At 37.6% G+C, this 15,591-nt stretch overlaps 1 protein-coding gene across 1 annotated transcript in view; it reads right to left on the bottom strand.

Annotated features, from left to right (window-relative positions):
* The window catches only part of LOC138995373 (hemicentin-1-like), an 86,664-nt gene that overhangs the window by 32,757 nt on the left and 38,316 nt on the right, over window positions 1-15,591 (bottom strand). The window contains exons 17-23 of the mRNA XM_070395738.1: window positions 14,756-14,910; window positions 11,248-11,526; window positions 10,499-10,780; window positions 9,411-9,519; window positions 8,222-8,391; window positions 6,493-6,647; window positions 3,024-3,147 (exon numbers count right to left, since the gene is read on the bottom strand). Coding sequence (XP_070251839.1) covers window positions 3,024-3,147; window positions 6,493-6,647; window positions 8,222-8,391; window positions 9,411-9,519; window positions 10,499-10,780; window positions 11,248-11,526; window positions 14,756-14,910 — 1,274 coding nt within the window. The remainder of the gene's footprint in view (window positions 1-3,023; window positions 3,148-6,492; window positions 6,648-8,221; window positions 8,392-9,410; window positions 9,520-10,498; window positions 10,781-11,247; window positions 11,527-14,755; window positions 14,911-15,591) is intronic.

The raw sequence follows: 15,591 nt of genomic DNA, 5'->3' as shown, positions 1-15,591 counted from the left end.
GCCACTGGTATTTTTTATAAGAAAGAAAAATATTAACAGCTGGGAGGCTGAGTTTGTTAGGACTGAACACTTTTGGATGACAATTGTCATAGATGCTCATTTGCTGAAGGTATTATCCCAACAATAAAGATTGGGATAAAAACAAATCTTAACTTTAAAGGCAACTATAGAATTGATTGAATAAATTAATGAATGAACTAAATTAAAGGATATCTGCTTTCTTATAGATTTTTCAGTGTCCCTTTTAATATATAATAACAGAATTAGATATATTACTTTGGAAGCATTCAGAGAGCCAAGAGTATAACAGAATCAATTCCTCTCTTGTTTTTCATATTATAAGCTTCTATTACTGATTTCTAAGATTGATTAACTTCATTATGAAACTGAGTTATCATCTCTACAGTAATTGAAGAAAGCCATCAATACATCTAGTATTTCAATGTGTGGTGTCTTTAAACCCTTCTCCACCCTATTCTTATGTGGTTTCCCACATCAGATTAACTTGTCATTTTAAACTCTGAGATCTTTTGGAAATCTGTCATCCACTAATCCCTTAGAAATTCCTACACTTTTTTTTTTTTTTAACATCTCCAATTCTTGCTGAAGTTAATAACACCAGTAACAAAGAAGACAGATAAAATTTGGAGTCATTTGTATTCAAGGCACCATTGCAGTCATGAGTGTCAAGATGATATTCCAGCTTTCTCTCCAGATTCCTGTCACATTCACATAGCCAACTATTCCTCCAGGTTGGTCCTAATAAGTATTACATTTAAAGTTCACTTTATTATTAATTCAGGCTGATGAACTGTTATCCAGACAAGTCAAGATGGTATGAGATGAAACATTTTCAGCTAGTATAGTATCTTGCTTTTATTCATATAAAGGAGATTGTTTTAATAAATCCTTAAAATAAATCCTGACTCACCTTCTGTTTCTTTCTTCTCACATTGACCCAGATGTCTTCAAGCTTGGTCCCTTACTCTCTGATTATTTTCCATGTAACTGTGTGTACCCCAAGTGCATCTCCTGCTAACACACACAGTGTTACCACAATCAGACCCTCGGTTTATAGACTTGTGTATTGATTCTGCTTTTCCTCTTCTGTTGTTGCTCTGGATTGGATGGGATGCTTGGTTTCTTTCCTGCACTCTGGTTTGCAGTCACTCTTGACTACACTGGCAAGACTCTAGGTGAGTCTTTAGAGTTTGGGCCAATGTTTCTCTAAGTAACGGCACACAGACCACTTGTATCAGAGATGCTGTTTCAGAAGATCTGGGACTGGGCCCAGGAAGTTGTATTTTTAACATGCAGCATGTACGATTTTTATGAACATTAAAGTTTGGGTTTCCCAAACAATAAAGTTTAGTTCTTCCTGGTTCTGGAGACATACACTCTGTTCTTCATGATAGAACCATCATTTAAGTACTTTAAGTCATTCTAGAGAACAAAAACATCCTTCTTTTTGATAACCTGAGAGAGTAGAGGTGGGAGATATTTTATATCGAACGCCTCTAATCCTCAAAAGCACTCCACAAGTCAGATATTCAGAGAAAATAAATTTGTTTGCTCAAGGTAACCTAGATCACAGTTAGCACAGAATTTAAACCAATGTCAGCTGGACCCAAGTGCACGAGATGATTGCAACATAACAAGCTATCCCACTTCCCTGTTTCCTCTTAGCCAATGGAGACCAGATAAGGACTGAAATGTTGGAAAGGAGAAGACAAACAGTTTATACCAGGAGGAAAAAAAGAGCCGCTGGGTAGGAAAATGGGGAAAGCAGAGCAAGCCCACCCTAGCATACTCTTAGATGGAAGTGCAGATCTGAGTAGGTGCTGGAGACAGCTGCCAAAGAACCCTGGGGACAGATATTAGGCTTTAGGAGGAACAAGGTAAATTCAAGGCCATTTAAGGGAGAGTAGGGTTAGCCTGTCACCAAAGCCTTAAGCATAGTAAGCTAATTCCAAGATGGTTACAATCATCCTCTTAAGGAACATGGTTTGTGTGTATGACATCCATAACTTAGGTGTTCATATTTAGGGAACTGGGGAGAGAATAAATTGGTTTATTGGGAACATTTAGGGAACTGATAATTTGAATCTTTTAACCGGCCAATTTAAAGAAAAGAAAACATGTACAGAAATAGATTAGAAGAATTCAATGTTCTAAATTTTTTTATTAACTTATTATTTATTCTTCCATTTGTTAAGTATTTACTGACCGCCTACTATGTACCTGGAATTAAGGTAGGTGCTAAGGCATTCTTTTAGGTTAAATGGTTTAGTAAATGTGGAGTGAATATATGAATTAATTAATTAATTAATTAATGATTTAACAGCAATTAGAATTAGAGAAAATGAATACTGCTTAGGTGGAGATCTTGAATAACTCTCTACAAATATCCTTGGCTGACTCAGGAAAGTCCAAGTCTGTATTTCTTGGCCCTTTCTGATGACTCTCCAGGGACTGAAGTCTTACATTCAAGGTCAGTCTTTCAAGTTTACTGTGAAGCTGTAATATTCATGAGGTGGTCCATGGTCACCATGAGAGAAGATCCTGCGTCAAGGTTAGCTTCGACTCACAAAATCCCTCTTACAGGCAAGAAGATCACAGACAATCCTATGGGACAACCTTGCAACTTCTGCCTTTTCAACAAAAGTTTTCTGCGGAAAGTTGTCGACAGAATTCAAATACTTTCTAATACAGGGTAGTGTATTTATTTATTTATTTACTAATGGCCCAGTGCACGAAATTCATACACGGGGGAGGGGGGTGTTCTAGTGTATTTATTTATGAGCTCTGGCATATCCCATTTGTCAACCTGAAAACTAAAGATCTTAAGACGAGCAATTATAATTACAATAATGTAAATAAAACAAAAACCTAAGTATTTTTTATACAGACTAAAATAAACACTTATTCTTTTTAACAGTGTAATTCAATAAAAATGAGCCACGGTGCTTTAAAATAAAAAGGCAAATAAATATACTTTTGTCAGGACGTGGGGATGGCATTACCGTGCACGTGCAGTTGAATGTGCTGCTGGGCTTCCCCCGCCGCATTGGTGGCCACACATGTGTATCTGCCAGCGTCTTCCATCAGGGTTTTGGCAATTTGTAGAACTCGACCAGAAGACTGTATCTAATTGGGAGCAGAAAGCATAGCAGCATTTGGTACTTAATTTTGGACTTGAAAACCTCTGTAGAGATAGACAAACTCATTTAACTTTATGATATCTAATTATATTTTTATGCCATTATCTTCATTTTCTCTTAGAAGATTAGAGCCAGATCGCTTCATCCTGCACGAGAAAATAGACTCGTTTTATTAAAGAGCTTTTCTTATTGGTTGGAAAATGCAAAATAACCTAAGGCTAGCCTGCTGGTAGAGTCATAAAACTCCACTGAATAAAAGACTTTAGCATTATGAGTTATGTGATTAAAATTTAAGCTATTTGAGAAAACACAGTCACATTTATATCACACTTCATAAGAAGTTTTAAAACAACAATCTTTTTTTATTATTATTAAATGATCGTGGGTGCCAGGGAAAAAGTAAAAAGTTATAAAGTGTAATTAATGAAAATGCAGATAAATATTTTCCTGTTTTTCCTTACGTCCCTCCTAAACTTATTGCAACTGTCCTTCATCATGTTGGAACTGGTGATTCAGTGGTTATTTTTTGAAACTCTACTCAGAAGCTACCGGTAACTTCCAATGACAAATACCCAGCAGCCTATGCAGTGAGCTCATCCCCTCTTCTCATCATCTATAGCATTTGGCATTGTTGACTGACCTTTTCCTTGAATCACTCTACTTTCTGAGTTTTGAACACACAGTATTTTCCCTTAGTTCTCATTCTCTGACTTCCTTAGATGACTTTACAGAATCTGTCCCAGAAAGAGGAAACTTAATTTTCTGGTAGTTTTCAGCCAAACCCTTGGCTTCAGTGAAGAATCCTGTGCAGACTCCTAAATTTACAGTGTTGGCCTCAACTTCTCTCCTGAGCTCAGCACTTGTGGTTCCAACTATCTGCTGGACAGGTTAGCACACAAAATTTAACATGTCCAGAACAAAGCTTATAATTATTTCCTGTATCTCTAAACCTACTTCCCATTGCATGCTTCCAACCTTGTTGAATGGCACCCACTCTTCTCCAAGCCGTCTAGGTTTTGGAGCCCACTATGCCTCTCCTATTAACCATACCACTCGATGTTTCTCAGATCCCTTATTTTCCATTCTCACAGCCACTGTGGGATTATAATAGCTTAATTTATATTCCAGTGTCTCCAACCTCCCAAACTCTTAATCTATCTTGCATGCTGTTGCCAGAATAATTTGTCCACAATGTAAATTTGATCCTTTTACCAGTCCTCCCTCAAAGCTTGTTCATGGCTCACTACTTTGCCCAGAATGAAATCCCAGCTCAACATAGCCCTCTAGGCTTACCACATTCTGACCCCAAATGATCTTCTCTCCATACACTCCCATGTAAACTCCCACTATTCTCCAGCCATACGTGCTAAATATGTTAAGCAGCACATTCATATGTTTATATTCCCTTCTGGATTTTTGTACATAGCCTTTAAATGCCATGATTTCTTAGGACTCTGAACTCAGTCAGTTCTTTCTCATATTTCTTACCCTTTATTCTTCCCTTGGATCAAATCAACTGTGACCATGGTTTCAAATATCAGCTAAGGTCGGCATCTCCAGCCAGAGCTCTCCTTCGAGCTCCAGGAACACATATTCAATGGTCTACTTGACATTTTCACTAGTTTGTTTCAAAGTCAACTCAACCCCCAAAGTCTAAAACTCAAATCACAGGTCCCTCTCCACCCCCGTCCTCCTGCCCCCCCACCCTCTCACCCCGCCCCGCACACTCGTCTCCTCCAGTCTCCCATGTCACTGAGTGTCATGATAATCTATGCATTTGTGTAGGTTAGATTCCTCAGTTTCCCTTGATACTTCCCTCTCCTCACTTTTCATAAGCAATCTATCACTGAGCCCTAATAATATAAACAATAAATAACTCTCAAATCTAACCACCTATCCTCATTTCTATGGTCAGTATGTGAGTCCAAATTTCTATCTTCTCTCTCTCCCACACAAATAAATCCTAATTGATTTCCACATATCTACTCTTGATCCTTCAATTCATTCTCCAAAAGGAGCCTGGGTAACTACTTAAAATGCAACCCTGATCATGTCTCTCCTCTCATAAAACCTTTCAAAGATCTCCCATTGCTCTGCAGTAAAAATAAAATCATTAATATTCCTTAAATACCTCCTACCTACTCTCTCTGGTCTCCCCTAATACCATTCATTCTTGCTCTCTGTTCCTACTCCACTGGCTGCTTTCAGGTCTTTAAGAGCTGTCATCCTCTCCTTTACTTTAAATTGCTTGCCTATGTACACCTTCTCTGAATTAACCTACTAGTTCTCTTCCACTAATTCACCCATTGAACTCCTACGTATTCTTCAGATCTCTGCTCACAGGCTTTCTCCATAAATCACTCGCATGCTTAAAGGCTTTTTTCATTATCTGTTGTCATACTTTGCTGTATTTTCTCTTAAAATTACTCTTTACACTTGTGCAATTATACTTTTGTATGATTATGTGATAAATGTCTATTTCCAGTAAACAGTTGTTTACTTGCACTATGTTTGAAGGCTACATGCTAAATCTTTCACTAGCCAAAGTATGAGATTCCTTACGTTGGATTGGGAATAGGAACAATAAATGATCAGATATCCACCTATTGTACTGAGAAGAGAACTCAGCACATTCCTCCCTATTGAAAACATATTACAAGCCAAGTAAATACACACATTAATCAAATAACTTGAACCTAGTAGCAATATGTATTAATCTGGATTTTATTTTATTTTATTTTTGTTCGTTAAATCAAGCTTTATTGATAAAAAGGAATTAATCTGGATTTTAAATGCATCATTTAAATTATCTAGATTTGGAATCTATGTATCTATCTATCATCTATCTATATGCTTAACAAACATGTACTGAGATAGTTATATACCAGCTATATAATCTCTGCCCTCTTGAAGCTTATAACACTGGTTAAAATATATTTTTCAGTTAGGTCCATATAGATGTGTCTTTACCTTAACCTTAGTTTATGGTGAACATATTGGGGATATGCAGTATTGATGAACACTATTCATTCATAAAACACCAATTTTTCAATAGTTAAGATAGTCATCAATCAAAATAATAAAAGTACCAACTAATAAATTAAAAACGAATATGACTGTTCAAGTTATTAGTTTTTAATTAATTCCATTCTTCATATGAAAATATTAAGTGAAATGCTCTTAAAAATGCTAAGGAAAACACATATTGTTTCAATAAATGTTCGGCAAAATCCGTACGACAGGAAAATCTACAATTGGGAAAGAAGTATGTGCTACTCAGGGGAGATCTGTGTAGCTTTCTCATTTGGGGCTCACTAATATTTCTACTTACTTTGAAGTTTCCTTGGGCAGTGCTCACAGGCTGGCCATCTTTTAACCACGTAAGGGATGGATTGGGAATGCCATTGGCTATGCACTGTAAGGTGATAGGCTTGTATTTCACTACAGCTCTCTCAGAAAGGCCTGAGGATTTGATTGTTGGAGGAACTAGATTCAAAAGAGGAAGAAAGTAGAATAGAAGGGAGGGAGGGATAGAGAGAGAAGAAGGGAGGGATGGAGGGAGGAAGGAAGGAAACAAAAAACCATAATCAGTGGGGTCAGACACTTAAAAATCTGTAGGCAAAATGAAACCAGAAACTGTAAAAATGTAAACAAAACATGAAATAATTTTACCCCATGCACTTAATTTATACTTTAGCGAGTACTTATTTCTTAATTATAAAACCCTACTTCTCAAAAGAATGAGTACACTATATTTGCAGCAACAGCAATCCACATGTATGTTTAACTTACACCTTTGGGTGCGTTTTCCCTCTTTATTATGACCCTCCCCTTCTCGACAGCTCCTTCTTTAAACCAGCATGCATATTTATAGTGGGTGACCCTGCCCCCAGCAAGCTGACTGAACCCAGGATGGCCACTTGCTTTCAGCTGGCCCTGCCAGCTTCCCTCACTCAGGAATTGGAACTGAGACTGTGAAACGGGATCGCTGTATTCCATCACGGGACTGAAAAGACAGGAAAAAAGCGTCTGGATGGAGAGGGGGAAATGAACTTGACATTCACAGAAACCTCTGCGATGACTTCCAAATGGCTCCCCGGCCTCGCGTTCCAGTCCCTCCTTCCCAGGCTCTGCTGGCAAGTGAGACACATAATAACCTGCCAGAAAGTTGCTTCTGTCGCTGCAGTAATGGTTTTCACACTCACGTGCCAGTTTTGTGAATGCACTTAGATGCCCCGGATCCTGCATAACACCCTCAGCCTCCATTTCTGGAAATGACTCTATTCACACTCCCTCCTGTTTTGGCGAAACCCTTCAAGGCTGACATAACCCTCTGATGTGGAATTTTCTGCCTCCCTCTTTTATCTTACTTAGGATCATTCCACAGACCTGGCATTCTATGCAGAATATCCAAACATTTCAGTTCTCTCTCTATGCATTCACATGGTATCTCTTGGGTAAATGTGTTAATAAAGTGACTTAAAATCGACCATTTTTAAATTCAAATTCCCTTTTTTTTCATCCTCACCCAGGGATATGTTTTCATTAATTTTAGAGAAAGAGGAAGGGGGGGGGGGGAGAGACACAGACAATCAATGTGACAGAGAAACATCGATTAGTTGCCTCCCGTATGAGCCCCAACCTGGGATTGAATCTGCAACCTTTTGGGGGTATACAGGATGGCTCCAACCAACTGAGAACCCCAGCCAGGTCAAATTCACTTTTTATTTTATTTTATTGATTTTTTGAGAGAGAGGAAGGGAGAAGGAGGGAAAACATCAACATGAGAGCAAAACATTGATGGGCTGCCTCCTGCACACTCCCTACTGGGGATCGAGCCTGCAACCTGGGCATGTGCCCTGACCAGGAATCGAATCAGCAACCTTTCAGTGCAGGGACAACGCCCAACCAACTGAGCCACACTGGCCAGGGCGCAAATTCACATTCTTTACGTTATTCTCCACACCTCAAGATTTATCCAGAGCTACAATGTGAATTAGCTAATGAAACAATGCAAGATTAATTTTAAATGAAATGCTCTTGTCCCTTCTTCAGCCTACCATGAACAGTCACTTCAAATTCCTTCCTGTCGTCTCCAGCAGTGTTGGTTGCCACGCACCGATAAAGGCCTGTATCTGACACTTGGGCCTGGGCAATGACCAGTTTGCGTCCATTCAGTAAAATCTTGAATCCATCCCTTTCATCAATTAGCTGGCCATCCTTCAGCCACCTATAGAAACAAGGCAAAAAGAAGTATGGATATGTATTTAAATGATTAAGTCCCTGGAATATATATATCTTCATATATGCATATACATTCATATATATGTGTGTGTGTGTGTGTGTCTGTGTGTGTGTATATATATATATATATATATATATATACAGAAACTATATTTATATATTTTATACACATAAATATGTAAATTTTTGATTATGCATTTGCCTAATTTCCTATTTTCTTACTTTATAAAATAAACTGTAAATGGGGAAAGGAAAAAAAGAAACCCAGGCTAACACAGAGGTTGGCATATTGTTGGATCCCAATAACCATGTCTTGAGTTCTTCATTCATCTATTAATGTTAGGTTACAAAACGAGGTAAATGCCCCTAAATATTATTCACTTTAAATGTTTAAATAATATTAACTAGTGAAATGAACACAATCCTAAAACATCTGTAAAATAAAACCCTGAAATTATATAGCATTATATTTTTTCATTTCTTATGAGTTATCACTTTCCATATAGTTTTATAATCATAGGTGAACATATTTATTCCCTTAGTTGACTGTTCCTTAATTAAATTTCCTATAGCACTTCGGAAATGAAAGATAAATATTCAAGAAATGCTTTGTGAATGAAGGAATGAAAAAATAGAATAAGTAAACATATATGCACGTTAACTATTTCCCTAATATGTCTGGTACATTTCTTTCTACTTAGTTGTTCATTAAACATTTCAGGGTCCCAGGAAGAGTTAACAGACTGCTTAATAGTCTGTTTCTATAAACTGGAGATGTAATTTCTAAGAGCATAAAAGGAATGCCTCTAATTGAGCAGATTTAAAGACCCTGTGAGTATCAATTAAAAGTCGCCTTGTATATAGTGTGTGTCTATTAAAAGAGGAATATAAAGAACGTAATTTTATACAACCACTTTTTAGCTACACAGGACCTCTTTCAAGATAGCTCTGAAACACTCAAATAAAAAAGTGGGAGGTATTTAATAGACATACCAAAACCCTTACATGATAGTTGGTGGGGGAGAGCCTGTCACTTGACAGTCTAGCTCCAACAAGTTATTAACCATCACTATGAAGTAAGATGTTTCATCTCCTCCTTCTATAGCCGGCGGCACTAGAAAACAGCAGAGATGTAACATGCAGTGAAATGTATACAAGAAAAAAATACAGCATCACCTTAAGCAACACTAAGTTGGTAAGTATCGCAGTAACTGGTACACAAAGGGGATTTGAAATGTTAAATACATTTTACAATACACACTTGCCTGGGTCAGTGAATGTACTTTTGACATATTGTGGATTTTTCGCAATTCATCGAGCACTATGGTGGTACTGATACCATCTGAATATAAAGTTGACTCATATTTTATGTTGCTTATTTTCATAAGAATAAAAGGAGGGAACCTCAAAAACCGGGCCTCTATTCAAAAGCCTTCAATTTACAAGAAGTAAGACTCAGGGTGGCAAGATGACTTCCGAGACCCAGAGACTAAGCTTCCTGCTGTCCATCACGGTGCTCGGCCCGGAAGGCCATGCTCTCCCTTCCTGCAGGCAGATGTGGTCCCAGATGTAAAAGGCACCTATGCACTTACAAACGCAAAGGATTCTATCAAAACCAGTGGAAGCTTTATGTGGCTTTTGGATAGTGGGACTCTAGTGACAAATCCAACACTCAGTAATGTGCAGTCCAGAGTTGAACAGAAAATTAAATTATTTTATTACTGCAGATTATTTTATTCTCGATTATTTTATTTAATGCATGATCCCCCCCCCCACAAAAAAAAAAATAAACCACACCAAAACCAACTTTAATACATTTCTATTGATTTCAGAGAGGAAGGGAGAAGGAGAAAAAGATAGAAACATCAATGATGAGAGAGAACCATTGATCAGCTGCCTCTTGCACTACTAGGAATCGAGCCCACAACCAGAGCGAGCATGTGTCCTGACTGGGAATTGAACTGTGACCTTCTGGTTCATAGGTCGATGCTCAACCTCTGAGCCACACCGGCAGGGCAAAAAGAAAAAGCTTTAATAAACTAGTCAGGTATGGCTATGAATCTGAGAATCCAGATAGTGACATCCTTATGTACCTAAGACATCAACGTCATATTTGATCTCCTTTTCTCCTGCCACACTGGTCGCCACACACACATACTGCCCCCGATCGACTTCCAGGGCACTCGTGATTTCTAGCGTCTTCCCACCAGCTTCTATGCGGATATTGTCACTGGCTTTCACGGGGACACCGTCTTTTAACCAGGTGAGAACTGGCGGAGGGTTGCCGGCAGCTTTGCACTCCAGTGTCAGTGAATGGGTAACAACCACTTGCTTATTGAGAGGTACAGCCAAGTCACCTTCAATCATTGGAGGAACTGTGAGAAAAAAGTAATATTTCAAACAATTCTTTGAGTCCCAACGAAATAGAACTCCTACCATTCATCCCCGGCTTAGGCTGTTGAGGAAAGAATTTCTTGGTTCAGCCGATCTACAGCTATTTTAAATATTTGTGGGATATTACCATGTCTGGCTTCTGAAGGGCAGATAGAAGAGAATGCTTTTAGTCCTAATAATGCCTTTACCTTCTGCATAAAAGTCAAATGGTCTGGAAGCCCTTAGTGCCACGGCCAAATGGTTGGCCAAATGAATGGACCAGTTCCTGCTAACGGTAACTTTTAAAAACATTTTTTCCAAATCATGGGACAAACTCTTCTAACTCCTACCCATGCATATTGAAAATGATCAAATCCACCAGGACCTTATTAGTGAATGAACTGGAAGTTGGCATATTAGAAGGCAGAGGTGGAAAGAGAGATGATTAAAGCACATATATGTTCCTTACCATAAACGTCCACGTGGAACGATTTTTCAGCAGTTCCAGCAACATTGCTGACATGACACATGTACGTTGCTGAATCAGAGACCTGTGCTCGAGGGATATGAAGAAACTGTCCTTTATCAATATAAAGTGCTTGCGAACTGGATATGATCGGCTGGCCGTCCTTATACCACGTGACAGCTGGCATCGGAAGTCCGCGTGTTTCACACTCCAGCTTAATTACGCTGTTGATCAACGCTGATATTTCTGTGGTGACATTCCCTCCTTTAATACTGGGTGGAACTACAAAGGATTTCGGAGCAGAAACAAGGTTTCTAGGCTTTAGCATCTGCATAAAATCTTAAATGTGATAGGTGTTTAAATGATGCACTCAAAGCAAATACACATTAAAGACAATGAGGAAGCCTGCGATTTATCTGCTGATAATGACTTGCCTGTTTTGTCCATTTTTATCACCCTCCTTCTGGGTTTCGGATAAAGCAGAACGTCACAGCTTTCGTTTCAGGGGTTCATTTAAGTCCAATAGACATTACAGTCTAAGAACGTTACATTTACCAAAGCAAAACAAAATGAAACGCCACTTAAAGTAGATAGAAATAGGTTTCAAATCGGGCCAAGGGAGCAAAATCGTCAGGTGTGGTACAACTGCATGCCCTGCCCCCAAGAAATACTAAAGGTCTAAGTCAGGGGTCCTCAAACTACGGCCCGCGGGCCACATGCAAATACAAATATTGTATCTGTTCCCGTTTTGTTTTGTTTTTACTTCAAAATAAGATATGCGCAGTGTGCATAGGAATTTGTTCATAGTTTTTTTTTAAAACTATAGTCTGGCCCTCCAACGGTCTGAGGGACAGTGAACTGGCCCCCTGTTTAAAAAGTTTGAGGACCCCTGGTCTAAGTACTTTCAGAACCAGCTACTGGTGATCACTGTGGAGTCTTTAACTTTTGCTTCTTACTTTTTCTTGGACCTGCCAAGACTTCATTCACTGGACTTTACTCATCTAATTGGCTACATGTGTCTCTTCCATAACTCAGCAACCGCATGCCTGGCTTCTCACACCACATGAGGACTCTGCTGTCGGAAAAACAACTCAAGTGGCTCGAAACTGCTGCATATTCTGAACGCGGTCATTCCAGGATTGTGCTACAATTGCAACGATTTAAGAGAAACCAAATGGCATGTGCCTGCGCTGAGTGCCTTCGCATTATTTTATTTTAGAATAGGATGTGTTGTGGAATGTTTTTCTTATGCTTAGACTAGGATTATGGTCTTTGGGAGAAAGATGACAGAGGTAAAGCACTTTCTCAATCAAGGGTACCTGCTGCTAGCACACTTATCCTCGATGATGCTATTTTGACAACCTGGTCAAGGCAGTTTTTTGCTAGGTTTCTTCAAGTGTGGAGTCGCTCCCTTTCCCCTTTGTCTTTGGAAAGGAATCGCTCTCCCCAGCTCATACCGATGGGGTAAAGTTACGTTCTACGTCCTTGAGAGGGGAATACCTATATAATTTATTTGGAATCTTCTATATGGGAGATTTGTCACTCCTCTTCAATTTATCCAATCATATTTATATCAATATGGACTCCCCAAAACTTAATTTATATCTTGGGTTATAATCTAATACTATATTATTTGTTTTGTTGTTTGAATTGTTCCAGTTTTGTCCATTGGAAGCTATTCCAGTTGGCTCCTATGTCCCTTTGACATACCCATGTTATTTTATTACTTTAGTACTTTTGAACTTTCTGGTCCCACTACATGCTCCCGGCTGCTTGTATATTCCTGCCCCTGTCCTGGAATTAATCATTTCTCCAAGAAGCCTTGGTTCCTTTTGGTGGAGACGATATTAGAAAACAAGACCTGACTGCTGAGCAGAGTACCTCAATGTTTTCTGGTAACCATTCCTAGAACTAGTTCACAGTGAAAGACATTCACATACACAAATTTTTCTCATACATAACTTATGGCGAGACCTATTATACTTGGATTTGACAAATTGACAGGTGTTAATGACATTACTTAGGGTTTTTTTGTTTGTTTGTTTGAGGACTCAATGCTAACTCTGAAGAAAGTGATGAATACTCTGTATAAAAATTACAAACAAAAATGTTTCCAAAGAAGTTGAAAAAACATAAATCCATTATAATCTGACGGGAAATCTGCTAAAATGTGTTAAAACTGATGGTAAAAGAAAACAAAACAAAAATTAAAAACACACTGATGGTGGTAAAAATATGGGTGAGGCTAAAAAAGACTAAGACAAATTTACAAAGCTTATTAAAATATAAGGCATCAAAAGTCTATCTTTATTGCTTATATTATTTATTAGCAAACACTTTGTGCAAAATATTAATATGTTATTGAACATATTAGTGTTCAAGGTATATTTTATTGGCTCTTCTGAATTTAAACATCAGCAGTTTCATTTTTTTTTTCAGAAGTAGAAGGTATATAAAATCACTTTTCCTACAATATAGTAGTTTAATTTCTTAATGGTGGTAAAGTTACATTATAATTTTTTGAACTTAAAACTAAATTTTTTTCTGAATGTGAAGAATTGTCTTCAAATATGATTACTGAATACTGGAAGATTTTGGAAATGAGTTTGGCTATAAGCTTGATAATTTTTTAAATGAATTCAACCCCAAATTAGCAGACAAAAAATAGCATTTAAGTGCAAAATTTATACTGTGTTAGTCATTCTGTTGTTTGAATCACAAGTATGGTCAGCTGCTTAATACATTTCCCATGCACTCGATTCTGCTGCAAATTTGCAGTGGATATATTTTCTGAGCTCAAATTTCAGTTTCAGCAATGTCTGTCAGGCCTTGATGCAAATGCAAATGATGAAGACTTTCTAAATCAGCTGGGTAGCCTAATTAGATGATACATCAATGAAACCAAAAACACGGGTTCAAACAACTGCCTATCCTCCATAAATGTTTTACAAAGGAATAGCATTTATACTTAAAAAGACTGTATTTGTGAAATTGAGAAAAATAACTCAAAGAACATTTCCAGTTGACAGTAGAACAGTATAACATCCATCTATTGCTTAAATTTGCCAAATAAATGCCACTTCCGGTTTCAATCAAATTTATGTATACTTTTTCTGAGACCTGTCCTTCCGTTTGTGGAAGGCTGTTAAAGATAAAGGTTATAAACACACTGCACATTAAAATGCACTGTGCCTTTTTAATATGTCCCTTTAAGGATGTAAACAATTGGTCTACGTATATACCAATCAATTAGGAAATCCGTGATCTCTTAAGTGAGATCATATAAAAACCACTAAACCGCATGAAAAAAGTCCATCCTTATTGATAAAATGCATTAAAATTGGATGCAACATTCTAGCCTAAAACACATAAAGACAGACTGTTTATTCTAAAGTAGCATTCTAAATTATTCAGTCTGAAAAAAAAGAACAGTTAATATTAGAGTGAACCCTGCTTTTCAATTCATACTGAGAACTGATACCAATAAAAAGCATAGGAAAGTCACGCTTACTATGGACTGTCAGTTTTATATCCTTGGCTTGCTTGCCAGCTGCATTGGACACAGTGCACTGGTAGCGCCCCTTGTCGCTTCTTCGCGCGTTCTTTAAATGCAAAACTTGTCCTCTGTCTAGAAGTTCAATATTAGGATCTCCTAAAAATAAAGGCCTAGAAAAAAATAAAATTTTATTCCATGAGTCCATTTTTATTTTCCTGTATTTCCTCTCTTCTTAATCGCAACAAAAATCATTGTCATAGGAGGTTAAAAATCAAAGTTGAATTTTTTAGTATAAATCTAAAAAAAAAAAAAAATGATGCGCTTGGTACTCCTACTGAGAAGAATGGAATTATTAAACGACTCCACTAATGCAAGTGAGATAATTATCACTTTAAGATGAAGAGTTTCTTCCTTTTGAACTTAAAGTGTTGAGTAATATTAATAGAAAACTGGCAGCATCATTATCTGCTTCGGTCATTCATCCCTTCCTCTTTTTCTTCTTCTGGTTGTTCTGATTTTTTAAATTTTTTTATCTTTTTATTTTGGGTTTGCACAGCCAATATTTCTACCAGCATTTAGAAAAGAAAAACCAAGAGTATAGGAGCTTCAGGCCAAGCAATATTATTTTTGAACCTTATCACTATATCACTATCTGGAAAAGTATTCACAATAGAAAAAATGGTTATTACTTACTGAAGGCAATGACCAGGCCAACTTTTCTAAAAAGCAGATATTACAGTAAATATGAATGGTTTGTTAATCATAAATACTGAAAGATATTTATGACAAAAGCAGCTCATATATAGTTGTCTAGGAAGTCTTTTTCTGCTACCGAGCCATTTACTGACTAT

The sequence above is a fragment of the Myotis yumanensis genome, unplaced genomic scaffold, assembly GCF_028538775.1.
Source record: "Myotis yumanensis isolate MYYU_CA2020_CCGP unplaced genomic scaffold, mMyoYum1.0.hap1 SCAF_17, whole genome shotgun sequence".
NCBI classification, from domain to species: Eukaryota; Metazoa; Chordata; class Mammalia; order Chiroptera; family Vespertilionidae; genus Myotis; species Myotis yumanensis.
This window is presented reverse-complemented; position numbering and strand designations above follow the sequence as displayed.